General features: G+C 44.3%; 1 protein-coding gene across 1 annotated transcript in view; it reads left to right on the top strand.

Annotated features, from left to right (window-relative positions):
* Positions 1 to 26,408, top strand: part of GRIFIN (galectin-related inter-fiber protein) — a 49,104-nt gene extending 22,696 nt beyond the window's left edge. The window contains exons 2-4 of the mRNA XM_086942391.1: positions 9,177 to 9,256; positions 22,275 to 22,437; positions 26,144 to 26,408. Coding sequence (XP_086798517.1) covers positions 9,177 to 9,256; positions 22,275 to 22,437; positions 26,144 to 26,308 — 408 coding nt within the window. The 3' untranslated portion in view covers positions 26,309 to 26,408. The remainder of the gene's footprint in view (positions 1 to 9,176; positions 9,257 to 22,274; positions 22,438 to 26,143) is intronic.
* The last annotated feature ends 1,147 nt before the right edge of the window (positions 26,409 to 27,555 follow it).

The raw sequence follows: 27,555 nt of genomic DNA, 5'->3' as shown, positions 1-27,555 counted from the left end.
GCATGCACTGTAACAGGTAGGTTTGCGTTGGCATGTACATCATCCCTTGAATGTGCTGTGATAGCTAGTTTTCCATTGACATACACACATTTCCTAGTCAATAGGCAGTGCTTTCACATGTTTCTGTGGATTTTGGAGTCCGATGTTGAACACGAAGATGGCTGTTATCCCAATTCACTTCTTCAAGCTCGCAAGTGTCACTCTGGTGGGTCACCCAACCTACATCGGCACTTCTGCCTTATCCAGGAGTAAAAGAAGCAGTAGCGGGAGTGCTGCTGGGTGCTGATGTGGGGCTCAGTAAACTACGTATTACGGCCGATTAGAGGTAAGCAAACATAAAAATAAATAAAACAAATTTTGTTGTGCGCGCTGCATCGCATTTGGAGATGCATGGCGTGTAGTGAAATTCAACAATGGTAAATAACGGCAGCGTGGTTGAGTGTGCTTAGCTGTGAGTGATTGTGCGTGCTTGTGTAAAGATTTGGCTACGCATATGTTTTAAGCAACCATGCCTTTATAATGATGTTTTCGTGGTAAAGGCATACGTGATAAAGCCATATGCGTTATAAAAGTGTTCATTGTAAATGCTTTGTAAAGACGCTTGCATTGTACTGATCGCGAAGAAAAGACATGGGTTGTAGTTGCATGCATTGTTCCATCATACTACTGATTTTAGGAGCAAAATGGGAGGGACTCGGAGAGTGGAGGGAAAAATGGGGAGTTCCTAATATTATATGGGAGGGGTCTTGGAAAATGTAAGTAGATGTTTAGGGAGGTGCATTCTAAAACAAATACACATCCGCAGAAGGATAGATTCACAAACTACACTTCTAAAATTACTAGAGCACCAAAGAGTCAAAACATGCTCCGATGTACCCTAGCCCAGCTACGAAGTAAAGCAAGCACTGCACATGACCAATCACTGGTACTGCAACACACTCCCAAAGAAAATAATGGAGGGAAGAAAAGAAAGTAACATTTCATAGGAACAAATGTTAAATAAATTAAATTAGTTTAATATTTAATATATACATATATATACAAATAAATAATTGTTAATTGCTTTACTTTAAAATCTAGAAACAAATGTTTTGAAAAAATAAAATGAACTCTGTAACTTTTATTTAAAAAATGTAAAACCTATTTAAAATACATAAGTGAACACACACCTTTAAAAAGGAATTGTCAAATGTACATTAAAAATAAAAATGTTTGTGGGGCGGGTTATTTATTTAATTATTATTTTTTTAAATATAAATTACAATAATACACAATGTAACATTTTATTTTACAAGTTCTACATTAATTATACATCCTTGTAAATTTGTGTAAGTTTGAGACGGTGTCGGTAGGAGGCAACTTTGACCGACATCGTAATAAGCCCCTAGGTGTAAGGATGCTTCCACTAAAATCTACATCCTTTTTGACCAAAGGCTATTGATCGAGCACACAATATCTCACACCTCAAAAGTCCCAAAACTAAAATAGGTGTGTTAAATATGATTACAGATTTCGTGCCCATCATGTCCAAATCTAAACAATTTGAGTTACATTGTTGGTGCAGATTGCCTTTTCCTAGCCTGTGATATAAATAATGATGAAGTAACAACATCCTATCCCAAAAATAAATGGGAGTGAAGGTGAAAGGGAACCTGGAGAATAATACATTCTGCACAATAGCTTTTCTAACTGCCCCATTCACAACAGGAAAGTGCTTTCCACAATAATCCAAATTATATTCAAGGAGTAGATATTAATATTTTCACAGTATTCTGGCACAGTCAAGCTGTATTGATGCTCTCACATCACTTCCATCACAAAGCTCTCCAAGATGCCTCTCCCCTCCCGACATCACGAGACCAATATACGAGTTAATAAAAATAAGTCATGCTGTAGTTCATTTTTAATTAACAGAAAAAACTGTAGCATAGTGCCCTAAGGAAGCATATTAAGTAGTGGTAAATTATGTATTAGTTTGTATGTTTGTGGCTGGCCATAATTCTCAATTAGCACATTTATAATGCATTCATCTGCAGAGATTCTTTTTTTGAGATTTAACTCCAGAACCCATATAAGCCAAACAGCAAGTTCAATTCTTTGTGTTGTTTTTGTATTATATTTAATTACTGCTTTGTGTGCCCTTACCATTTCCATGGAGCCACACAGGTACCCTTAGAGTTTGGTAGAATAATGAACTACACAGTCACTGTTAGCAGAACTCAATGTGCAATGTGCATATCTCATTCTAGGTAGGCTTCTGGTTAGACCAAAACTGCAGCTCACTTTTTAGTTTTTCGTACATTCAATGAGATGGCATTATTCTCTATCAGGGTACGCCATGCCTGGACGTCCCGTAAGCAATCGTATGATAATCTCATTAAGGTACAACCTGTCCTTGGTTCTCAGTGATGAGAAACTGCAGCTTCCAGTTTCCCTTCACTCATCTGTGTACCCTTCCTGCTGTACAGTTGCATCACCATGTACAATACGGTATCTCACGTACCACAGATCCACAGGGGCGGCTCCTCCGTAATGGCAGAGGAGCGTCATCCCACTGGTCACAGTAAGTCACAGACAAATAAAATGATAATATAATAATAATATAATTTTTATTTTTCTGCAACTGGCTCTGGCTGAGGCATACATGCTTGCAGGGTGGGGCCGGGCCATTAAAGGGAGGAGTGGTGGTCACTTAGAAGTGCGCATGTCAGTTTGGCCATCTTAGACCAGCCCAACAGACATGCACGCTTCTATTTCTCCAATCCATCTGAGTTTCAAGGCCTACACCAGCCATTTATAGCCCATTATCACTTTATTGTCTTCAAAGGAGCTCTCATCTCCTTGAAATAAAGGACCACCCAAAATACTATGCCCATCTCTGACTAGTAGTACATTGGCATATTATTCCATGCAAAACTAAGCTCCTGAGATTAAGGTTTGGCCTTTTTTCTTGGGGGAATCAATGACAAACTTGGATACACCTAAATCCTGTGGTCCAATGTAGGTTTTGCAATATTAAAGAGTCACTTCTATAAGTTGTCTGTTGCTGCCCCAAGCTAGAAATCGAGGGGGAGAACATATCTAATACCTTCTCTATTAGGCTGGGTGTAAGAAGCTGATATTTGGCAGCGTTGTCTTGCTTTGGCAAGCCCACAATGAGTAAGCGGTTTTGGGAAATTGAAGTAGAAGTCCGCAGATTTAGGGCCTCATTAGGATCGCGGACGGACTTGCGTCCGTCCGCGACTCCAGAGGATAAGGGAACGTCCGCATGGGCTGCGGCGTTCCCTCATGTGCGATTAGGATGTGACCGCCACCCTGGCGGTCACATCCTGGATATTTAACATTGCGGCGGGTGCTGCTTCAAGCAGCACCCGCCGCAATGTCAAAGTGCAAGTTTAACATTTACATGCACAAAGCGGCAGGCACCGCGCGGTGCCTGCCGCTTTGTGCAAGTAAATGCTGGGAGGTGCCATAGGTACCCCCCATGTGCACCCCCCACCCGCCAACACCCTGGGGGCCCGCAACGGGCCCCCAAAATCAAAAGTACACATGCTTTTCCACGGCGGAAAAACCGCCGCGGAAAAGCATGTTTACAAATGCTTCCTAATTTGGCTGGCGGTGTCTGATAGACACTGCCAGCCAAATGAGAGCTTTTCCGCCACGGTTGTAATCTGACCGCGGCGGAAAAGCAGCGGACAGTAACCAAGACCCACCAGCCATCGTAATGCGGCGGTGGGTCTTTGGTGAGTCCGCAGAGGATTTTCCGCCTCCTCCGGGCCGGAGGTGGCTTCCCCCGGCCCGGAGGAGGCGGAAAATCCTCCATCATAATGAGGCCCTTAATGTGTAGTGTTCTTTTCTAAAATGTGCAGCAGATTATCCCTGACTAATGTTTTATTTTAGTCTGGGTGATCAGCCAGAACTGATTGACTGTTAAAAGGACCATCTGGAAATTGATGTCTCAATATGTCTCAAATCCCAAGCGGACTTCACCAAGCAGAGCAACATTCTAGGATGCTTTCTGTTGGAGATTGTTAGTGATGGAGGAGTGGGTTAACCGAGCTATTTTGTTCTCGTCTCTTCACGTCTCTTAATATTATTATTGTGAACGTTCACAACGTTTAAGCATATTTATTATTTCTTAAATTAATTTGAACTAATTAGTGTGATAACAATAAGTATAATGAATAGATTTATCGCTCTTTCAAATGTGTTGCTTTAATTAACTATTTGATAAAAGATTGATGCATGATCAAATGACTTTTTCAGTACATTAGGAACTGGAAAGAACCTGTGGACCACTGTTCAGTATGCAGTTCACAGACATAGAACATGCCACAGCACTGGGGCCTATTGCATATTTATATCAATTTCAAAGAGAGAGCACCTGCCTGGAGCTGGCAGAGACGAGACACACAACTTCCACTAAGGCACATATGGTCACATGCACACCAGATAATGAGGCACTCCATTTGCGAAGCCGTGGTAGATGAGATGTCGGCTCGAGTTCCGCACCCTCATGTGAAAATCCCAACTAGCCATGACAGTGGTAAAAAGCGAAGCTGAAACACGCTGTGTTAAGTTCCAAAAGGGTGGTAGAAATCGAGGAGGGCCAAGAATGCACTTTGCTCAAAGGCAAATCAGTGGTGATGGATCAATTTTCAGTGTGAGGGTTCTGCCATCAATGTTACATCACTGAAGTCATACCGATTGTGAACAATCAAGCGTCCCATACACAAAAAATGTCATCAAACGAACCATGCCCATTCACCAGAAAGGTCGAAGATAATGCATTTTGGAGCACACTGTTTCAAATATATTACTATAGCCTTATAGCCCGCCGCAGCGGGCTATACCGGCTATTAAAGGCCCGCTGAATCGTTAAAGACCCGAGCCGAAGGCGAGGGACTTTAACGTGACAGCGGGACTATAATTGCCGGTATAGCCCTGCTACGAAGGGCTATTAGAACATTCTGCCACTAGAGGGCAGAATGTTCTAACAAATTAAGCAAAGGGTTCTCGAAGCTCGAGGGGATATAAATCCCCTCGAGCTTCGAGAAGCCTTTGTAGAACATTGGAATGTTGCTCTGCGGGCCTTTACCGGCCCGTAGAAGCAGGGTGCACTCCATTGTCTGTAATGGAGCTCCCAACATTCCAATGTTCTAATATAACATAATGTGGAAGTGCACCGTCCTTTACAGACATCTTGTTTTCCATTGAAATGGCCACAAACTTTGCACTGACATGCAGTTTTACTGATGAAACCATACAGCACACAAATAGTGTGCGGAAATTTGGTTTTTGCAAATATTTATAACTTTTACATCACCAGGTAAAGTGTCTTGATTTGTGTTGATCCTAATAAAATAGTAGCTTACATCACACCATACAATATTTTTTAAATGTGCTTCCTTTGTGCTTTCCGAAATGCTGATATCTATGAAAGATTTGTACAGTTCATTTACAGGTATTTAAAAAATGTGTTTGAAAAAACTGAGATTCTACAGCCATTACTTACACTCGCTATGTACCCCAGCAAGGTTGTCAGAAATTACTCTTTACAAAATCCTATAGGTTTGAATCCTCTAATTTTTCTGTCAGAGAAAGAAAAGTTAACACCAAGCTCCATATTAAAAGAATGAGCAGCAATTTCTCAGAAGCTATAGCCTGACGTCTAACCTCTGTCTCTGAACTCACATCAAATGTGACAAGATAAATACAAAATATAAAGGCATCTTTATTGCTCATTCTCCTTATGAACTCCAGCATGGTTATTAAGGGGGACAACAGCACCCCCCCCGAAACCCATACTTCCAGTGCCTATAAGACAAATAGCGAAATTGCTCCCAGTAGTGCCATACACCTGTGGCGCTGGAGAGCAGATAAATGGCATTATAAGGCATAGAGTGTATGTATTCATCTATAGATATAGGATAAAGATGAATGGTATAAGTATCAACTATCAAAAGAGCAGCCAGGCAATCACATCATGTTCCTTAACTTCAAAACATGCAGGGATGGCTCCTGCACTAAGGTGGAAGAGCGCCGCCCCACTGCTCTCAGAGCAGTGGAAAAAGGAAAAATAAGATGTTAATAACATTGTTATCATTTTATTATTCGTAGCTATGGGCTGGGTGAGGTGGGGCTAGTGTCACAGCCTGGGAGGAGGAGTGGTTTGTGCACAATAAGTGCGCATGACGGTTAGGCCGGCCTTCTTGGGTCAGCCAAACTTTCCTGCGTACTTTGCATCTTCTCCACCGGGCGGTAATACACAGCCTGTGTGGAGAACATGCATAGGCTCACAGTCCCTGTCTCAGTGCCGAAACACGGTGCTCACACCAATCACAACGCTGCTAACTGCAGCATTGTGATTGACTTAGGGGAGCCTGTGTGCTTCCTGTTTCCAGGATTTGCCAGGAAGAGAAGCAGTGACAGAGGAGAGGCAGCGGCCATGAAGAGGTTTGTGTTTTTTTAATATTTTGTTTTTTTCACCCCGTCACCCTGTACCATGCCAGCAGCCACTGCACACATGCAATCTTAAAGTATTATAAAATATACTTCTAGTAGATATGTAGCATATAAGCCAATCAATGTCTCCTAATCATTCTGCTAGACCAGTGGCTCCGATCTTTTCGAGTTCTGTGGACCAGCACTGAATCACTACTGAAAGCCACAAGCTTGACCTAAGCAATTTCTATGATATGAACTTCAAAACAATACGCAAAAATAGAAAAACAAGTATACATCAAAGAAAGGCAAACATTATGAAATGTTTTATTTAATTCACAAACAAAAATATACTAATGTAAAATTTTTACCTCCTATGGGAAGGTTTGAGCTTTTAAAAATCTGTTTTTTCTCTAAAAAGTTAAACAATATTCTATTTTCTAGCATGCAACTTCATCTTTCTTTGCTCCTAATTAATGCTCTCCTTTTGTTGGTTTTACAATTTTCTATTTTACATATTGCTTTTATGTATATATGCTTTATTAATCTTTTGATATTAAATTGTTAAACTGGTGGTGGGCCCCTCCTGAGTAGTCACCAAGACCGCTGTGCTAGGCTTAAGCATACCTCCCTAGAGGGAAAGTAGCCTCCTACAGAAGCTACTTTGTCTGCGTGTCTAGTTTTTGGATAATTTATGTGATTCTGATTAGCGCTAATTTGAGCGCGAGAGATTGTGCATCCTGTAGCCATCTTTGTTGGTAGCCAGGTTGCCTGCGTGATACTTACCATCAGTCATTGACTATGATTCCAAGAGCTGCTCATTAGACTGAAACCTGGGTGATTTTTATCTGTTCCTGTAAATCAGAATGCTGATATATGATGGATGAAAACAATACAAAAAGGCATTCCTTTGGGATTTAGGTAGTGAAAAGCCACTTAAACAGGTTTTCAGAGCCAAAATGTTAAGCTTACTGATTTGGAGGATATGTAAGTGAAAGTAAAATATGCTGGCCATCATAATTTATAAATATAAATGACTTCAGCAGTGCCTTATTTGTGAAAGACATAGTGCCAGTGGCTGAAGTTCTGCTCAGAAGCCGGTGGCCGGGGCAATCAAACATGGCGGGTACAATACCAAGACCGGTAGTCTTTAATCCACTACCAGATACTATGTGCCCCTTCTTCTTGCTCTTGCAGATTCCTGTTTTCTGTTTGAGACCTTTTTGCCATATTATTTTATTCCTCCGTCTTTCCAATCTGTTTTTTTATCCCGCTCTTGCACCCCATAAATATCTCATACAGAAATATAAGTGCTGGTCGCCAAAATTGCCAGTTCCCCCTATCTGCAACCACCGGCTCAAATTAAGCACGGGACTTCGGACTCCTGTGCGTATTCTTTTTATAACTTGTTTAAGACTTTAATTTAACACTAACAGACAGACACCAAAATTAAGACCACTCTGGACAAAGGCGGAATCAACTGGTGATGTAGAAATTCAGGTATAAATTTGTCGTACTGGAAAACCTGCAACTAGCAACCTAAAATCTCTTCCGCATTTCAGTTCTATAAAACCCTGCCAAGGTTATTTGGGGTAATGGTCGTCGACGAGTAATCCTGGCCAAGATGCAGCTGCCAGTCGACTGGGGAGGACTGGGGGCCCCCACTGGTGTAACGAAACTTGAGGGCCCCCCCTGCAAGGTAGGTGAGGGGCCCCTCTGGACTGAATCAGAAGCTCTCCAGCCATAGTACTGTGCTGATGGGCCCCCCTGGAGCTTGGGGGCCCCCACCTCACCACGGGAGCTGCTGGGGCCTGTGTTAAGCCACTGGGGGTCACGTAATTTTAAGCATATTTCATGTGGCACAGCTTCAATGGCTATCACGATGGACAGCAGGGTGCTATTTGGGGGAGGCTAGCTGTTACACTGGGCACTTATCGATACCGACAATCTGACTCATGCTCCTGCCAGGAACCCGACCTGTCTAGGCCCATCCAGTCCAAATGGTGGTGGCAAGGTCCCGCATACTCCGAGCCCACCGCCTGTCCTGAGGAATTCTGCTAAACACCCCCTTGCTTCCACTTGCCGGTTTGTCCTGGGGCAGAAGTTACTATACTGCCCAGGCACTGCAGGTCTGGATGGACCATTCGTTTTTCAGAGCTTCCGACAAACGACTGAGAATGCGTCGGACCACCATCGTCGCAGGTCCTACCCGAGTGCACCACTGCACGCCTTCACCCAAGGTCTCAAGCAGGCCTTCCCTCCCGATGTACCCTACACACCATGCATGAACATGCCATCCCGGGCCACTCACCGCCTATGCTGCAACTCTAACTGTATAACCACAAACGGCAAGAACCTACCCGCCCACCTCCACCTCCATCCCCTGTCACCTACCCCTGGTTAGTCCCCAAGTTATAGTTAGCTCACTCTTCCCACTGTCCCTTACCGGGTACACACATAGGAGGGAATCCCCCATCCTTGGGAAGGACTAGCTCCTTTAAGGCATCATTCAAATCCTATGCATTGTCAGTCTCTATATCGCCTACCTGCAACCATGATTCAGTACTTGTGATATGCCTTTCATTGACATTTCTGTAACTATGGTTAATAACAATGTGTATTGATCCTAAAACGTGGAAAACCCAATAAAATGTTTTTTTGTTTTTTTTTTAAACCCTGCCAATGGCTTGGGCTGGCTGTGAAATGTATCCTTTTTTCCCCTGTCGATACAGTGTGAGGTTCACTGCCCAGATGGGATCTGCGCAGGATGGAGTCTTATTGTAAAGGGAGAGACCACCTCCAGTGAGAACTCGTAAGGAATCAATCTATCTATCTATCTATCTATCTATCTATCTATCTATCTATCTATCTATCTATCTATCTATCTATCTATCTATCTATCTATCTATCTATCTATCTATCTATCTATCTATCTATCTATCTATCTATCTATCTATCTATCTATCTATCTACCTACCTACCTACCTACCTACCTATCTATCTATCTATCTATCTATCTATCTATCTATCTATCTATCTATCTATCTATCTATCTATCTATCTATCTATCTATCTATCTATCTATCTATCTATCTATCTATCTATCTATCTATCTATCTATCTATCTATCTATCTATCTATCTATCTATCTATCTATCTATCTATCTATCTATCTATCTATCTATCTATCCGTCCCTCTGTCTATCTATCTGTCCCTCTATTTCTCTGTTTGTTCGGCTATCTGTCTATCTATCGATCCATTCATCTATCCATCCATCTTAATGTCATTGAGTATAAAGAAAGAGCAAAAAGAGGGCTGTGGCAATTCACAAGAGCCGCACGTGTCAACAAATATTAGGGCTAGTAATAGTGGTGCAGGAAAACCTGGGAGTGCACACCTCTCCACTCCTTCTTTGGGAAACCCAAATTTACAACAACATGAGAAATGGGAATTCCGCACACAAAGAAAAGTTAATACATTCCAAAAGCATTTAAGCCAAAATCATTATTGATAATATGAAGAAATCCTTCAAGTCCATGCACTCTCGTTTTCTTTTGAAAAATGCTTTGTTATTGAAAGTGACGAATAAATCAAGCAGATAAAATGCAGTATTTACATTCCATTAGCCAACGCGTTTCGTCCCTGAAAGGGACTTCTTCAAGGCTCTAAAATTAGATCAGGATGTACATTCACAATCAAAATATGAGTGTCAGCAATTGGTTCTTGTGACAAAAAGGGAACATTTCTGTATAGCCACCCAAAGTCAAGGCACAGTGGCCTATATCAAGCATCTCAGCGTCTGATTCAAATGCATTTGCATCAGACGCTGAGACGCTTGATATCGGCCACACATTTTGATTGTGAATGTACATCCTGATCTAATTTTAGAGCCTTGAAGAAGTCCCCTTCAGGGACGAAACTCTGGCGCCTGGAGGCGAGATGCTGCGGGGCTGGATCTTGCAGGGTGCACCGGAACAACGGGGTCTGTCACAGGCAGGGCTCTGCTGCACTCCCGTGAACACCTGGCTAGAGATTATTTTACACACTTCACTCTGTGTCCTCAGATCTATAACTTTCTGCTTATTGTGTATTTCCTCCATCATGCTCCGATGACCACTGCTTTTCTTCTTATTCTACATGTTGTATTTTGCCGCTTCTAGGCGCTGTAAATCAGTTTATAAACTCGGGATATGGAGGTGCAAGGAGCTCGAACGCTTTGTTATATTCTTTTAGTGAGCACCCGCGTGGCAGCGTGTTACTCGCTAATAAATGCAGGTCATGCCTTCCTCGGGCCAGGCTTTCTCTACAAGTGATCTCAGTCAGCCCCCTCCGACCCCACACTGGGTGGTCTGAAATGGATCTGTACCCAGAGAATCGAAGCCCCTCTCTGTGCGGGCACTCACTCTATTTATAATGCTCCCCTATCAGTAGTGCAGCAGGCACAGTGGCACCGGGCCCCAATGACCTAAGGGTCTCGGGGGTTTAAGGGGGTTTAAGGGGCTCTGTGCACCCATATATGCGACTGCATTTCAGCACCTAAATGGGGACATTAGGGGTGGGGGTGTTTTCAGCTTTCATTAGTGCCCGTGGCAGTGTCCCTACCAGTGGCATGGGGCAGGGGGCCTCAGAAGAGGGTACTTGCTTTGGCCTGCGTGTGGAAATGGGGTATCAGCAGAGTCTGAGGGTGCAATAGCTCCGTGAGGCCCCGTCCCCCAACAAGCACAGACACCAGGCATGGGCAGTCTGTCTCGATGCCACCCTGCCCTGCTGTGTCTTATAGATGTAAAATATGCCCTTTTATCCCACACTCTCTGAAAGTCACCGGCGTTGAAGCCGTGGTGTAATAACCAGAGCCTCTCTGCTTTGTATTTACACCCTGCGCAGTCTGTTACCTGCCTCGCCCTTGCAGCACTCCCTTGAAGCCCACTCGTGACAGGGCGGCACTACATAAAACTATACAAATAAATAAAGCCAATGGGTCACACTGGAGAGGGCAGACGAGGTGCCCTCAGGTTTCCTGGGGGTGGGTCGAGTTATAAAGGGTGGGTGGGTCGAGCTGTGAGAGGTGGGTCGGTCTTGACGCCGCGGTAATCATTTGGAATCATTCCTCGCAGTGTTATGGGATCTTAGTCAGGGATGTGTGGGTGGGAGGGGCCCCCGGGGGGCACCTTCCATCTGGGCAACAAAGAGGCCCTTGTCTTTGATGGGGACATCTCTGGTTGTGGGGTGGGGATAGGGGCAGAGCAGCTCCCCAGAATGGATAGGGGCCTCATCTGTGCAAGAACCCACCAAGACACTTAGCCACGATGGATGGTCCCACGGCTCCCAGAGCTGGCCAGGCATCCTGCTGTCTCTTCAGTCGGGCTCTATGCTAAAGTGAGGAGCCTTGGAGTGATGAACAGACCCACAAAGTCTCAGTGGAACAGGAGTTCGAATGCTTTGACTCTGCTTTGGTCGAGTCGTTACAGGATGAGGTTGTGACTGTCGTGGAGGTGAGGGATCTGGTGCAGGCATCCGCTTGGAGCAATGCGCAGACCCAGAGCCCTGGGCCGTGAAGTTTTCGGATATCTCTCAGACGTGGGAGACACGTAAGTATATGGTGCCTTTTTAATATGGTGTTGTGTAATGCTTGCCTGTCCTCTCACTCACAGTGCAAGCTTCAACTTGGCACCCTCTGCGGCTACGATGGTTTCTGAGAAACAGCAGTGCGGGTGACACTATAGATAGTGGTGTTACTTATCTTCAGTGACTTAATACGGCTGCTAATGGGCCGCATCCGTGCTATGGGCTGTACCTTCCTGTAGCACTGTGCATATTGTTAGTTTAGAAACGTGCAAAGTGCACCCCCCCCCCTCGCAGACCCCCGCGATACTCCCAGTGAGGGCAGAAGAGGAGAGTCGCCCCTCTTAACACTGGGAAGGTGAAACCAAACAGAGACTACCCCCCTGAGCCGGTAAGTTTTCTTGCCTCTGTTCCCTGGCTGTGCTCGTGTTTTATTCTTGTCTCTGTTCCCTGGCTGTGCTTGTGTTTTCTTCTTGCCTCTGTTCCCTGGCTGTGCTCGTGTTTTCTTCTTGCCTCTGTTCCCTGGCTGTGCTCTGTGTGTATGTGTGTGTGGCTCTGTGTGTGTGTGTGTGTGGCTCTGTGTGTGTGTGTGGCTCTGTGTGTGTGTGTGTGTGTGTGTGTGTGGCTCTGTGTGTGTGGCTGTGTGTGTGTGTGTGGCTGTGTGTGTGTGTGTGTGTGTGTGTGTGTGTGGCTGTGTGTATGTCTGTGTGTGCCGTTGTGTGTGTGTGTGGCTCTGTGTATGTGTGTGGCTCTCTGTGTATGTGTGTGGCTCTCTGTGTGTGTGGCTCTGTGTGTGTGTGTGTGCGTGTGTATGGGTATGTGTGTGTGTGTGTGGCTCTGTGTGTGTGTGTCCGCTAATACTCTCTACTACTCTCTAATGCTCACCTATTGCCATTGTAAATGACAACACCATTTATTTATGTTTTTTTTAAAAACAAAAAATGAAAAAATGCCATTTGCAATGCCAATAGCTCTAACTTTAACAAAGCCCTGGCCATTGCATTGTAAATGCTTGTTTAGAACTGCCGGAGGACCCGGCCCACTAAAAGCCCTCTGTGTCAGGTTATACACATAAAAACACACTTTGTAGGCAAACGTGAACGTTCGTCTGTGGATGCACTTCCAGGTCACCGCTGACGTATACTCCCCTTCACCCCCTTTGAGGACAGATCTGTGAAAGCAGGAACTATCAATCATTACGTGCCTCGATTTCTGCTCCTAAACTTCGATAGAAAACATTTGCAAATTATTTCCCTGTTTGCGTTTCGTTTCCTCTTCGCAATAAATTATGAAAAACACGCCGCAGGTATCACTTTTAGCTCTGAACCAACCAGACTTCGGGGTAATATAACATGTTAATTGGAGCAGAGACTGAAATCGAGTATCCAATATAAACAATATAAAACATGCCACACACTTGCAAAACAATGATTTATCTTGGCATCCTGGTTCCTGGGAAGGAGAGGCTTAATACATGCGTGGCTACATAGTGTTTCTGGCTTCCAGTAATAAGGAAAAACAAGGAAAGACATGCGAGCCTATTTTGAAAGTTTGTGAAGAGCTATCACTAGCAGCCATTTTGCTGATGTCTTCTAAGTCAGCCCTTCTTATCCCCTTGACTTCTGTCGAACCCCACTGAATCATTTTTGGGAGCCGTGGACCACCACCCAAGTAATTTCTACGACTTGAACCTCGAAAATATAGACACAGTTATAGAAATAATTGTGCTTCAAAGGAATTCACAAATTTATTAATTATATTATGTAATTCACAAAAAAAGTATTCACAAATCGAAAACTTTATGGGAAGCTTGGAGCGTTTCAAAAGCTGGTTTTATTTCTAAAAGACAAAGCAATATGCTAGAGTCTAGCATAACACGTTGGAGAAGATTTACTTTTATTTCAGCAAGCGCAGCAAGCTACTTGCTGCACTGCGTGAATGGGAAAGGGCCATATGTAACGTGAATGCGCCATTCCTGTCCTTTGCTTGCGCTGGCGCACACCGTGATGCCTAGTAACCATTGCTACAACAATACCTTGCTGGGCCAAAGGTAGCACAAACAGCAACACATCAGACAATTTTGCTAGCAGTGGTTGTACCCACCGAGAAGTACATCATGCCACAACCTTCACCAAAAGTCCAACATAAAGGTTTTTCATGAATAGACGTCTTATTGCCAAGAGAACATTCACTACCTAATGAAGGAGGTCAAAAGCAGTCAGCTGTTGTCACTCAGTCACCATGCATAGAGGTGTAAATTCTGCAGGCCCAGGTGTAGGGGTGAGCCCTGCTGCTGCAATTGAAGATCCCCCTGAAGCAGCAGTGTGACTGGAGAACAGATGATCATGGCCAAAAGTTCTGGGCCCACACTCTCCAGGCCCAATCCAGAACCACTAAAATGGCTTGGGCCTGGTTGTTCTTGATCTTCTTCAGGACTTTGGTCAGGAAAGGTAGCAACAGGAAAACTGAAAATGTTCATGGCCCACCTTGAACCACAGGTAGCACCTGTGAGATTGTAGGACAGGAATGTGGAAATAGGTGCTCTGCAAATTCAACACCACATCCGGACATCGCCTTCCTAACAGAAACATGGATGAATGCTACTTCAGCCCCAGACATCACCATTGCCATCCCGGAAGGATACAAGATCATCCGCAAGGACCGCATCAAGCATACAGGAGGAGGCATCGCTATCGTCCATAAGAACTCCATCCGCATCTCAACCAGCTCAGACATCAACCTTGCCAGTGCCGAACACCTTCACTTCCAGATCCACACCGACCCCAAGACCACACTCAGAGGCACCCTCCTCTACCGGCCTCCAGGACCCTGTGCACAATTCAGTGATGACATCACTGACTTTATCACCCCACACGCCCTCCCCTCCGAGGAATACATTCTATTGGGAGACCTCAATTTTCACCTGGAAAAGAGCAACGACAGTAGCGCCACCACCTTTCTGGACAATCTTGCCAACCTCGGACTCAAACAACTTGTCACTACCCCCACCCACATTGCAGGTCACACACTCGACCCCATCTTCACCTCCAGCAAACATGTCTCATTCAGTCACAGCACAGCTCTCCATTGGACGGACCACAGCTGCATTCACTTTAATTACAATAAGACCACAATCCACAACCATCCTCAATCCACCCTGCGAAGAAACTGGAACAAAATCACCATCGACCAGATCTCCTCATCGCTTCTTCTCAACCCCCCCGCCCACTCCTCTAACCCCGACCAAGCAGCCATTAACCTTACCCAATGGCTATCCAACAGCGCCGACATCCTGGCACCGTTGAAAAAACGACAAAGCAAACTTGGCAGCAAAAACGCCTTCTGGTTCAACGATGATCTTAAGAAATCGAAGAAACTCTGTCGCTCCCTCGAGAAGGCCTGGAAAAAAAGCCCAAACACCAGCACCAGGGACGCCTTCAAAAACGCCACCCGCATACACCACCAACTAATTCGGTCTGCCAAGAAAGCCGCATTCAAAGACCGACTAGATAACAACGCCCACAACAGCAAGGAACTATTCAACATCGTCAAAGAATTTACCAACCCATCAGCCAACTCCAACGACATCACCCCCTCCCAAGCCCTCTGCGACTCCCTAGCTTCCTTCTTCTACAACAAAATCGCAGACATCCACAACAGCTTCGACAACCGACCCGGAGACCAACCCACCCAACCTTCTGCAGGACCTTCACCCCCCTTGAACATCCTTAACGACTGGAACCCAATCTCCACTGAGGACACCTTCCGCCTGATGAACTCCATCCACTAAGGATCCCCAACGGACCCATGCCCTCACCACATCTTCAACAAAGCAGACTCCATCATAGCACCACACCTCCGAGACGTCATCAACTGCTCCCTCAACACCGCCACCTTCCCTGAAAGCTGGAAACACGCAGAACTCAGTGCCCTTCTGAAAAAACCCACTGCTGACCCCACCGAACTCAAAAACTACCGCCCCATCTCGCTTCTTCCATTTCCGGCCAAAGTCATCGAGAAAGCCGTCAACAACCAGCTCGCCGCCTTCCTCGAAACCAACAAATCCCTTGACTCCTCACAGTCCGGCTTCCGAGCCAAACACAGCACGGAGACCGCCCTCATCGCCGCAACAGACGACATTCGAACTCTTCTGGACAATGGAGACACAGTCGCCCTCATCCTCCTCGACCTCTCCGCAGCCTTCAACACAGTCTGCCACAACACCCTTCTACAGCGCCTCAGAAACATCGGTGTCCAAGGAAAAGCACTGGAATGGATCACCTCGTTCCTCACCGGAAGAACCCAGAGAGTCTGCCTCCCACCATTCAAGTCAGAGGCCACTGAAGTCATCTGCGGCATGCCACAAGGATCGTCACTCAGCCCCACCCTCTTCAACGTATACACGAGCCCCCTTGCGACCATCGCTCGCCAACACAATCTCAACATCATCTCCTACGCTGATGACACTCAACTGATCCTCTCACTCACCAAAGACCCTAACACCGCCAAAACCAACTTACACGAAGGAATGAAAGAAGTAGCCGAGTGGATGAAGCACAGCCGCCTGAAACTGAACTCAGACAAAACAGAAGTCCTCATCTTAGGCACCTCCCCTTCCGCCTGGGATGACTCTTGGTGGCCAGAGGCCCTTGGAAAAGCACCCATCCCGACGGACCACGCACGGAACCTGGGCGTCATCCTGGACTCCTCACTCTCGATGACCAGACAAGTCAACGCCGTTTCATCATCTTGCTTCAACATTCTTCGCATGCTCAAAAAAACATTTCGCTGGATCCCCACCGATACTAGAAAAACGGTCACCCACGCACTGGTCATGAGCCGCCTGGACTTCGGAAACACCCTATACGCCGGTACCACCGCAAAACTCCAGAAAAAACTCCAACGCATCCAGAACGCTTCAGCCAGGCTCATACTAGACATCCCGCGTAAAGAACACATCTCTGGTCACCTGAAAAACCTCCACTGGCTCCCCGTAAATAAGAGGATTACTTTCCGCCTCCTAACCCACGCACACAAAGCACTTTACGAACTTGGACCCGAATGCCTCAACACACGACTGTCCTTCTACACCCCCTCCCGTCAGCTACGATCCTCCAACCAAGCCCTTGCCACTGTACCTCGCATCAATAAAACCACCATGGGAGGTAGATCTTTCTCCTACCTGGCAGCTAAAACCTGGAACTCACTTCCCACTAACCTTCGCCTTACTCAGAACCACATAGCATTCAGAAAACAACTTAAAACTTGGATATTCGACAAGTAATTCTCCACCCTCCATCAAGCGCCTTGAGACCCTATGGGTATGTAGCGCGCTATACAAATCTCTTGACTTGACTTGACTTGACTAGTCTCCTGGATTCAGGGCAGATAGAACATGGGCCAGCGTGAGCATTTTGAATTTGTCCTTCTTGTGAAAGAAGTTGAAGGGGAGAAGGTCTGAAATAGGAAAAAGGTCCCCATCCTTCTTTGACACCAGGAAATTGCAGGAATAACATCCAGTCCCTGCTTCTTAATGATCCCTTTGTCCAGATTGCCTAGGCTTCACTCTGGAAGATGGATAAGTGGTCCTCCGACGTCCTCTCTGGTATAGGTGGTAAATGTGGTTGAGTGAAAAGCAAAGGTAGTGCATATTTTCGCTGAACGATTTGAAGCACCCATCTGTCTGATGTGATGCCCTGCCACCTTTAGAGGTAATAATTACTCTGCCTTCATTGGGCTGCTATGTGCCACTGAGGGCAAGCTAATGTGGTTTGGTAACAGTGGTGAGAGAGGTAGTGACTGAGCAATATGTTGCCGAATATGGCCTGGACATTTTTGCGCAGATCTCTGAGCACTTCCTCGAAAGGTTGGGGGTCTGTTGTTGAGGAGGTGGATCTTGGCATTGCTGTTGCACTAAGCCTTGTCTAAAGCCTCAGAGGGGCAGAACCTGCTGGGGATACTAGTGCACAGGTTCAAGGAGGCCAAGATAGCATGCCTGTGTACTCTTGCCCTCTTTGAAGTGCTCAAGGACCGAGTTTGCTTTGTCTCCTAGGAGACTGGTGCCACCAAATCGTATGTCCATCAGTGACACCTGTAAATCACTAGAGAAGCCTATGGATATCATCCACATGTAGAATCAAAGCACCATGCTGGACCAACATCCCTGCCCAAGCAGTTGGTGGTGTCCAGCCCGAGCAGATGACATATTCCTATACATGTTGGCCTTCCTGCATAACCTGCACGGTATTGGTGTAGAATTCACCAGGACTGTGGGCACGATCTTGCCGACCATGTCCTATAATGCACGTGAGTAGCGTCTCAGGAAGCAACTAACATTCACTGAGCAGAATGTGTGACTGGGGGAAGAAAACATTCACTTTCCGAATAACTCCATTTGGTTGGATTCCCTATCAGGACCCGTTGTAGGGAATGAATTTGGTTGAGCCTGCTTGTTGATACCTTGACCACTATGCTTTCAAGTGTAAGATGTTGTAGTAGGAAAGGTGGGTCTCCAATAGCAGGCCTTTTAAGCTAGCAACTTGTTGGTTAATTGGTAGTCATGATCCTCATTTGGCCCAAGTACCCATTAGCGTGTCCGTAAGAGCCTTGTTAAATGGGAGGAGTGGTTTAGTGGAAAACTGTCTAGGTTGTAGAACTTCCGACGCTGGTCTTGACCACAACCAATAGAAGTTGGATGCCCAAAACTTCTACAGCCCTCTGTATCACCACAGAAAAGGAATCCAAATCCTCTGTAGAGGAGTCAGTGGGAAAGTTCAATCCGGTATTCAGTGAGGTGTCTAGCCAACTGGCATCCTAAAGATTCATGAAAATATTTTTCTCGTCATATAAGTGGGGTGTATCATTCCAACCAACACAATCCTTGTGTAAGTCAGATTCGGAAGCCAAAGAAATGTGTAATGGCCTATGTAATGATTGGGTTCCACCTAAGTCAGAATGGGATTTAATCAGCTTTGGTTGAGGCTGAGGAGGGCGTGACTTTGGTAGCTGTTCTGGATTTTCTTCTGAATCCAAAAAGAACAATTGGTTCCTCCTCCTTTGTCGGAAGCATCAACATTGATGTGCAGGGTACCGGCAGAAATCTTGTCACTGGGTGTGAAGTTTGGATGAGTGTTAACCCAGAGTTTGGGGTGGACCCACCATCAGCGTCACAAGGCACATGCAGCATTCAAAATGGATTTACCAATGGTAATCCAAATGAAGGCCTCCTCGTATCCCTTGGGCTCACATGCACACCAGACAGCTCCAGAAGGGTGCAAAAAATGCACAACATTTCCTCCATGTAGTCATTGACTTGTTGAAAGAATTCTGATAGGCGCTGAAATTTGGGTTGGAATTGGATACATTGTGGGATTGGCTCCATACCAGGACTGAGATGAAGAGTCACTGTGTCATCCATGAGACTTCTCCTGATGAGAGTGGAGGAAAGATGGAGAGTCAAAGAGGACCTTTCCTGAGAATGACCTCAAAAATGAGAATGGGACCAAGTCCAGCCCTTATGCTCCTTCCAACAGTGCTCGGTGGAGTAGAGTTTGGTTTCGCATTTCCAGATCGCCTTTGGATTAATACTGAGGCAGTCCCCACAAAACTTGGAGTCAAGCAACCACACCAGGCACTAGAGGCTGTTTGTGACGGTCCCTGCAGGCTTTAAGTCGTGAAATCTATAGAGTGGACCTATCCCTTGCACACTCTCTGAAGATTTGGACAAAAAGTCCTGTAAAACTACAGAAAAGTTGAGGAAGCAAGATCTGGATCTCCATCCAAAGGCACAGAAAGAAAGGAACTGATGTCAGCACACAGGAATGGCAGTTATATATGTTTCCAATATTACTTCCCGGGTAGGTAAGAGCTGATGCAGAGTGGCTCGATGCCACGCCCTGGTATACTAAAGAATTGCTGGAAAATATTCTCCAGACCCAATCTGGCAACTGTGAGTATTCACAATGTGAGGAACCTGTGGTTAGAGGTATCCATCGGAACAATTTTTTTGTGCTAGACTCGTTGATATGCTACAGATGTTCATTTTTTGGCCATCACTGCAGGAGGTTGGTCTTTTCCTCCTCTATGATGGAGTCTCCTCCTACCATCAAAAATGTAACTTTTCTCTCGTATCTAGAAAGGGCACTTCTGAATATTTGAGAAATCTTAACTGTGCTTCGCGATCTCCCTAAGACCCAATGCGTGCTATGGACCAAGAGTGACTTCTGGGTAAAAACTCACTATTTTCTGCAATCTCATAGAAATGTGAGCTAGAAGTGACTGAACTTAGCTTCCAGGGCCTCTTTCCCTCCAGCAAGGGCAGGATCTTCACAAAGAAAATGGAGTCGGGGATAATTGAACTTGGCCAGTCCTTGGTAGAGCCCAGAACTTCAGTAGACAACATAATAGATCAATGAATTGCAGTAAAATGAAGACACCAAGGTGTGATATGACCTTCTGATTTCAGCCTTAGGAGTAGAGGTGCTTGTCAGGAACCAACCACATTGGTGGAGGCTAGACGGCTGGAGGAGAGAAAAAGGAAAGGTGGAGAATTTGGTTGGGGATAAAAATTGCAGAACATAATGTTTACATGCAGTGCTTGAACAACTGTTAATAACTGGTCAGTTACAAGGAAATAAGAGTTGACAACATATATTGATATGGCACTTGTTTAAGGTGCTTGCCCTAGATATCTGTATGCAGCCCGTAAATAACACATTTGAATGCTGGCAGATTTAGTCAGGATTTTATCCTTTCAAGGTTAAAAAATTGCCAACTTATGCGACTCCACCCAAATACTTTGCTACAAACCCCAGGGCTTTAAGTGGTTCGAGTCTCACCGGGTCTGAGCACGGGCAGTTTTTTAAGGGAGCCTCGAAACTGGTCTCTATCGGGCTCTGTTTTGTGCCCTGGCGCAGGCTGTCCGTTTTTTCTCGGGCTGCAGACAGCAGGCACATCGATGTGCGCCTACTCACACTGCTCACTTCTCACTAGTGGAGACGTTACGGCATGATGTCATGCCAGGTGAGCATTGTAGGGGAAGGGAAATCCTTTAAAGAGAGTCATTTTCTCTCTGGATTTCCCTTCTCTTTTTGAAACTCAGGAGCAGCAACATCGTCATGGTGTCAGCAGGGCTTTACGTGGAAGGTTTTTCAGTATTATATACAACAAGCCGTAGTTGCTGCCTATTTATCTTATGCAACTAACAAACATTGACAAAGCCCATAGTCCTGACTTCTTGTAGGTATGATCCTCCTTGTTGTATAATATATCTGGATGCAATAACATAAACAGCAATATACAAGTCGGGCGGCACACTTTGCTAAGCACAGATTTTTAGCTTATGTGTTTTTAAGCCACGACCTTACTTACATTGTCCACACCCCTTTGAGAGACTTCCCAGTTTTTGCATCCCACTTAAAGCCCTGAACCCCATCCAAGTCTGCATCCTAATTCATGCTGGAGTAATCTTGACCAAATGTCTGGCATTTCTCATTAACACTGTTACAACAAATACCTGAGATTACGCAATCAGGCATAATTGAGAATTGGGTGTGATTTATAGTTTGTCAAACGGGTTTTACGTTGTAACGGCGTCAGAGTAAAGTACTCCATCGCCCTGATAGAGTCCCCGCCTGTCAAATTGTGAGATGTCCGCCAGTCCAGCAGACATCGCTAGCACTGGCAGGAACTGCCATCACAACGGTTCCTGTAAATGCATTGTAATGTTGACGAGCCACATAGCAAACATAAGTTTTTTTGTATTTTTAAAAGAAAAAACCTAAAGTGAAATTTAGTTTTTGAAAAAAACAAAAAAACAGTGCCCCTCGCCCCATGTGTGTTTCCTCCCATGGCAAGGGGGGCATTTAGCAGTTTTGGGGGGTTATGTCGGTGGCGGTAATTGAGTAGTCTCCGCAGTTGACATATTGAAGGCCCGCCTGCACCCACTGCCCTCAGGAGTTAATTTTAGTGTCATGAAAATGAGTCTGTGGTTGAAGTCTTTAGTGCAGTATGGGAGATATCTTATGTCGTGACTGTGATTCCCTTATAATGATCATGAAAACCACAAACCCAATTGTCTCTCATCTCATTTTTGTAAGGGTAAAAATATCCAGGTTTATAAAAAAAACACAAAAATGCAGAGTAAAAAAAATTACTCAGAACTCAGCAGTACCCTCTCTTCTTTCATTTCTTTTCTATTTCTGTAGTTCTGGAATGTCGGCCACAGCTGTGCTGCTCGTAATTTTTTTTTCTGTAACATTCTTTCTAGGTTTGAAATTAATTTCCTCTCGGACGCGATAGAACAGATTGCCTTCCACTTCAACCCCCGCTTTTCGGAATCAAGGATTGTCTGCAATTCGTTTCTGTCCAGCCGCTGGGGGCCGGAAGAGCGTGCGGACGCATTCCCGCTGGAGGCAAATGAACCCTTCCAGGTGAACGTAAAACACATCCCTGTGGGGCTTTTCTTCTAAGGAGACCCCGTGCTTTAACAGCAGCTCACTAGGGCCTAGATGTAGGTAATTTTATTTTACCACTTCTTAAATACCGAATTTTACTGATTCGGTATTTAAGAAGTGGTAAAATAGAGGGGGGGGATGTAGGTATTACAGAATTGGTAAATACCGAATCGTTAAGATTCGGTATTTACCAATTCTGTAAATACCGATTCGGTAATGCCCATTGATTCCTATGGTCATTGAAGCCCATAGGAATCAATGGGCATTACCGAATCGGTATTTACCTATTCGGTAAATACCGATTCCAGCAAGGGTGCAGGGGGTGTCACTTTGACACCCTCTAGCACCCCAAATACAGGCATGTGTGCCATGTGGCACACAGACATGCCCTAAGGGCATGTCTGTGTGTCACATTGCACAGGTGTGCATGCACAGATGTGCATGCACACCTGAATTCGGTATTTTACCACACAATAGGATTGTGTGGTAAAATACAGACTCTTAAGGGCCTGTGGCACTCTTAGAAGTGTCACCTACATATGGATTTACCGATTCGGTGAATATACCGATTCGGTATTTTACAGAATCGGTATATTTACGGAATCGGTAAAATTACAGAATCTTAAGATTACATGCCCCTACATCTGAAAACCCTAATACCGGTCGGAAACGGCCGAAATCGGCCGTTTCCGACCGGTATTAGGGCTCCTACATCTGGCCCTATATTCCTTATCTGGGTATAGCCACCAAGGAACCGGATCAACATTGGAAACTATTCCTTCTTTCTTTCTTTTTCTTCTCTTTTCTCTCTTCTTCCCTTTTTTTTTCTCTTTCTTTTCTTTTCTTTTTCCTTTTTCTTTCCCTTTTCTTTTCAAAACGATAAAATGCTATTTTGTTTTAAGGTATAACTTTTTATTATTGCTCTTAACTTTTGAATTTATTCATTTATCAGTGACAGTTATTTTAATGTTGCTTATCCCTTTATATTGTATATTCTGTACGCAGCTTTTTCCTGCTATTTTTTTTATATGACTATTGTTATATTGTTGTACCACATACCTATTTGCTTTAATACAGCTATTTAAACACAAAAAAATACAAAAAAATTGGAAATTGTTTTGAACTCCGTTGTATGAAAAGTTTTATAAATGCTTTTTACGGATTGTAACCGAAATAAAAGCAAATTGAATATAGCCACCAAGTGACCCCCAACTAGTAAAATGATATTCTCTTATTAAAATGCTACTGTCCCTACAGCCAGAAAACATGGGATTTAATGTCAACTTGATTATAACATTTCTATCCAGGAAGTATATAAGTTTTCTCTGGTTTGAAAGAGGGCAAATGTGGTCAAAGAAAGAGACACCTTATCAATTATAATCAGTGAATTTGTTTACCTCCAGGGTGCTCTGGGCATTCTGGGTATTTTGCTGGATTCAACTCTCCAGGTACTGTTCATCTTAGGTTATATAATTCTCATGGTACAGGCTGGGAATATCGAGTCCCGAATATCGACTGGGCAGAATATCGCTACAAGGCTTGGGTGGAATTTTAATTACTCTAGAGTCATCAGAGTTATTTTTGATAATCCCGCATTACTCTCTGATGCGGAATTACCAATAATTATGTGATTACTCCTGCTTGTGGAATTTTGGGGAAACAATCCTACTACAAGTGCACATTTAGCGAGCGCAAGCGGATGCTCGCTAATCGGGTTCTGCTGCATTTAGCTCTATTTCTCGGTGAAAAAATGCATCCTTGCATCCATTTTGGACACAAGGGTGCATTTTGCACTGAGAAAATACTACTAAATGCCGAGTAAATTAGAATAAAATCTACTCTAAGAGTGCGTTTCCTGTTCTGCTGCCTTTAATTATATTTCTTAGGGCAAAAAAAATCCACACGTCCATTTTGGATGCAAGGGGGTATTTTTGTGCTAAGGAATATCACTACAGAAGGGGTCTCAAACCAGTAGCTCATGAGGTTCTCTAGCTACCCATGAGCAGCTCACTTGTGTGCAGCCCAACTTATTCAATTAGAAAGCTTTTGTTTGGTTGAATTAATATACGTATAAAGAAAATGGAGATTATACAGCACTAATAATATTAGTAGCTCTCAGCTGCGGCCGGTAGTAGGTGTAACTGCCGGGCGGTGATGTGCGGTGATGTGTGCACTGCATCACCAAATGCGATGCAGTGCGCGCAACGAAATTCGTTTTATTTATTTATATGTTTACTTACCTGTTAAAGTCCGTAATCCATACATTACTACCCCCCACCCTGCTCCTCCCCCTCCCCACATCACCGCCCGGCAGTTACACCTACTACCGGCCGTGGCTGGTAGCTCCCTTAGTGCGTTTCATTGAACATAAGTAGCTCTCAGTACAGAAAAGGTTGGCGACCCCTGCACTAAGGTATGTTGATTTAGAGTTACAAATAATAATCATTACCTCCCTCTGTGCTCTTATCTATTTTGTCCCTCAATACTGTTGCAGTGATATCCTGCCCCATTGATATTCGGGACTCGATATTCTGTACTACAATCAATCCTCACTCATATTTTGAATGTTAAACAGTGTTCTACACACTGTCTCACTCACCAGAAAAACTATTTTGCCAAGCTTAGTGGCGTAACGAAACTCGAGCCTCCCCCCCCCCCACTGCATAGTGCATGCAGGAGGTGCCCCTTTCACTCCGGACCCAGTTAGGAGCCACCCGTGCACAGTGCTTGAAGGGTTTATTTGAAGTTCAGGGCCCACTGCACCGTGGGAGCTCCAGGGACTGTTGTTACGCCACTGGCCAAGGTCAATAATCCATTCATACCACAAACAAAATATTTGTGCTCTGCTTCTAATAAATATGAAAGTGAACTATTGGTAAAGTCATGTGTGTGCCTGTGTGCATGCACTTGAGTGAGTGCGCACACCTGTACCTGTGTCTGTCCATGGCACAGAAGGATACATGGAGAGGGAAAATGACCACACAAGGGCTGTTAAGACCTTCTCAAGGGGAAACAACCTTTACAATGCAACTTTTACAACGCCCTACCATTACAACAAAACTTTTACAACGCAACATCCATTACATCACATGCCATTACAACGCAACCATTACAACGCATGACACTACAACGCATACCACTACAACGCATGTCATTACAACGCAGTCATTGCAACGCATACCATTACAACGCATACCATCACAACGCATAGTACCCTTACACTATCCAACACTTACCCTACTGTTGCACCACCTGGAGTTAGAATAGTAATTTTTACCCCTACACTATCCAACCCTTACCCTACTGTAGCACCCCCTGGAGTTAGAATAGTAACTTTTACCCCTACACTATCCAAACCTTACCCTACTGTTGCACCCCCCTGGAGTTGGAATAGTAATTTTTACCCCTACACTATCCAATACCTACCATACATGCAATGTAATGGTATGCGTTGTAAAGGTAGTATGCATTGTAATGGAATGCGTTGTAAAGGTAGTTTTTAAAAATTCATTGTAATGGAATGCGTTGTAATGGATATTGCGTTGTAAAAAACGAGTTGTAAAAGTATGCATTGTAAAAGTATGCGTTGTAACGTCATACATTCTTCTCAAGGATTGCAGTTTTGTAAACGCATAAAATCGCTCCAGGTGGTGCATTTTGTAACATCTTTTGTCTCTTTCAGATTGAAATCTACCCCGACCAGGAACATTTTCAGGTCTTCATAGATGACAGTAAGATCCTGCAGTACAGGCACCGCCTGAAGCACCTCTCGCTCATCACCAAAGTGCAGATCAACAATGATATCAACATCTCCTCAGTGGAGCTCACCAAGCGAGAACTCTACTGAGAAGAAGCTAAGCTGTGCCTCCACCAGCTGCCCTGAAGCCTTGATTCATATAAGACATCCCTATTGTTGTGTTGCCTATGCACATATACCTGGTCATGCACACCATCTGAAAAGATAATGTGGTAGAAACATTGGCAAATATAAAATTGGGAATTAGGGGTGGGTGAAAAATTCTGTCTAATCTAAGGACCTAATTGAGAATTGGTGGATAGGTATTTTGGCACAAACATGAAGAATATCCCATCAACCGTATTACAAGTGCAATAGGTTATAATTAAGGCTCCTAGGGCTAGATGTAGGTAAATCAGATTTACTGGTTCATAAATACCAAATTTTACTGATTCGGTATTCATGAATCAGTAAATCTGATGTAGATAATTATTCGGTAACAAATACCGATTCAGTAGGATTCGGTATTTACCGAATCGGTAATTACCGAGTCGGTATTTGCCATTGATTCCTATGGGCCTTGAAACCTATAGGAATCAATGGCAAATACCGATTCGGTAATTACCGATTCGGTAAAAATACCGAATTGCCAAGGGGGACAGGTTGTCACTTTGACACCCTGTTGCACCCCTGTTTCTGGCTTGTGTGCCATGTGGCACACATACATGCCCTTAGGGCAGGTATGTGTACCACATGGCACAGGTGTACATGCACAGATGTGCATGTACACAGGAATTAGTTATTTACCACCCAATAGTATTGGGTGGTAAATAACGAATTCTTAAGGGCCCTTTTGCAATGTTTACTGTGCCACCTACATATTCATTTACAGAATCTGTAAATTTACCGATTTGGTATTTTACTGATTCTGTAAATTTACCGAATCGGTATATTTACCGATTCTGTAAATCAAAGGCCCCCTACATTACAAAACCCAAATACCGGTCGGTAATGGCCGAAATCGGCCGTTACCGACCGGTATTTGGTCTCCTACATCTGACCCTTAGTTTTCTGTTTTTACTGACTTTTTTAGGAAAATACTGACAGAAAGCAAAATGTTTCTTTTCAGTATTTATTTTTAAACTCAGAAAAATACAGAAAATTTGGCTTCTTTAAAGTAACTGTCCATTCTGTCATTCACAAATTCCAGGTCAGTAGCTGTGCATATTGACTTCATGAGGAATTAAAAAAAAATAGGATGAGATTTGCTTAAATGACTGTATATCTCAAATATGCTAGTGCTATAATGGATACTATTCTCATTTGGGTTGACTGTTTTATTATATTTGGCTGTTAAA

Source organism: Lissotriton vulgaris, chromosome 10 (assembly GCF_964263255.1).
Source record: "Lissotriton vulgaris chromosome 10, aLisVul1.2, whole genome shotgun sequence".
NCBI classification, from domain to species: domain Eukaryota; kingdom Metazoa; phylum Chordata; class Amphibia; order Caudata; family Salamandridae; genus Lissotriton; species Lissotriton vulgaris.
Note: the sequence above shows the minus strand (reverse complement) of the source record. Positions and strands in the feature narration are given on the sequence as shown.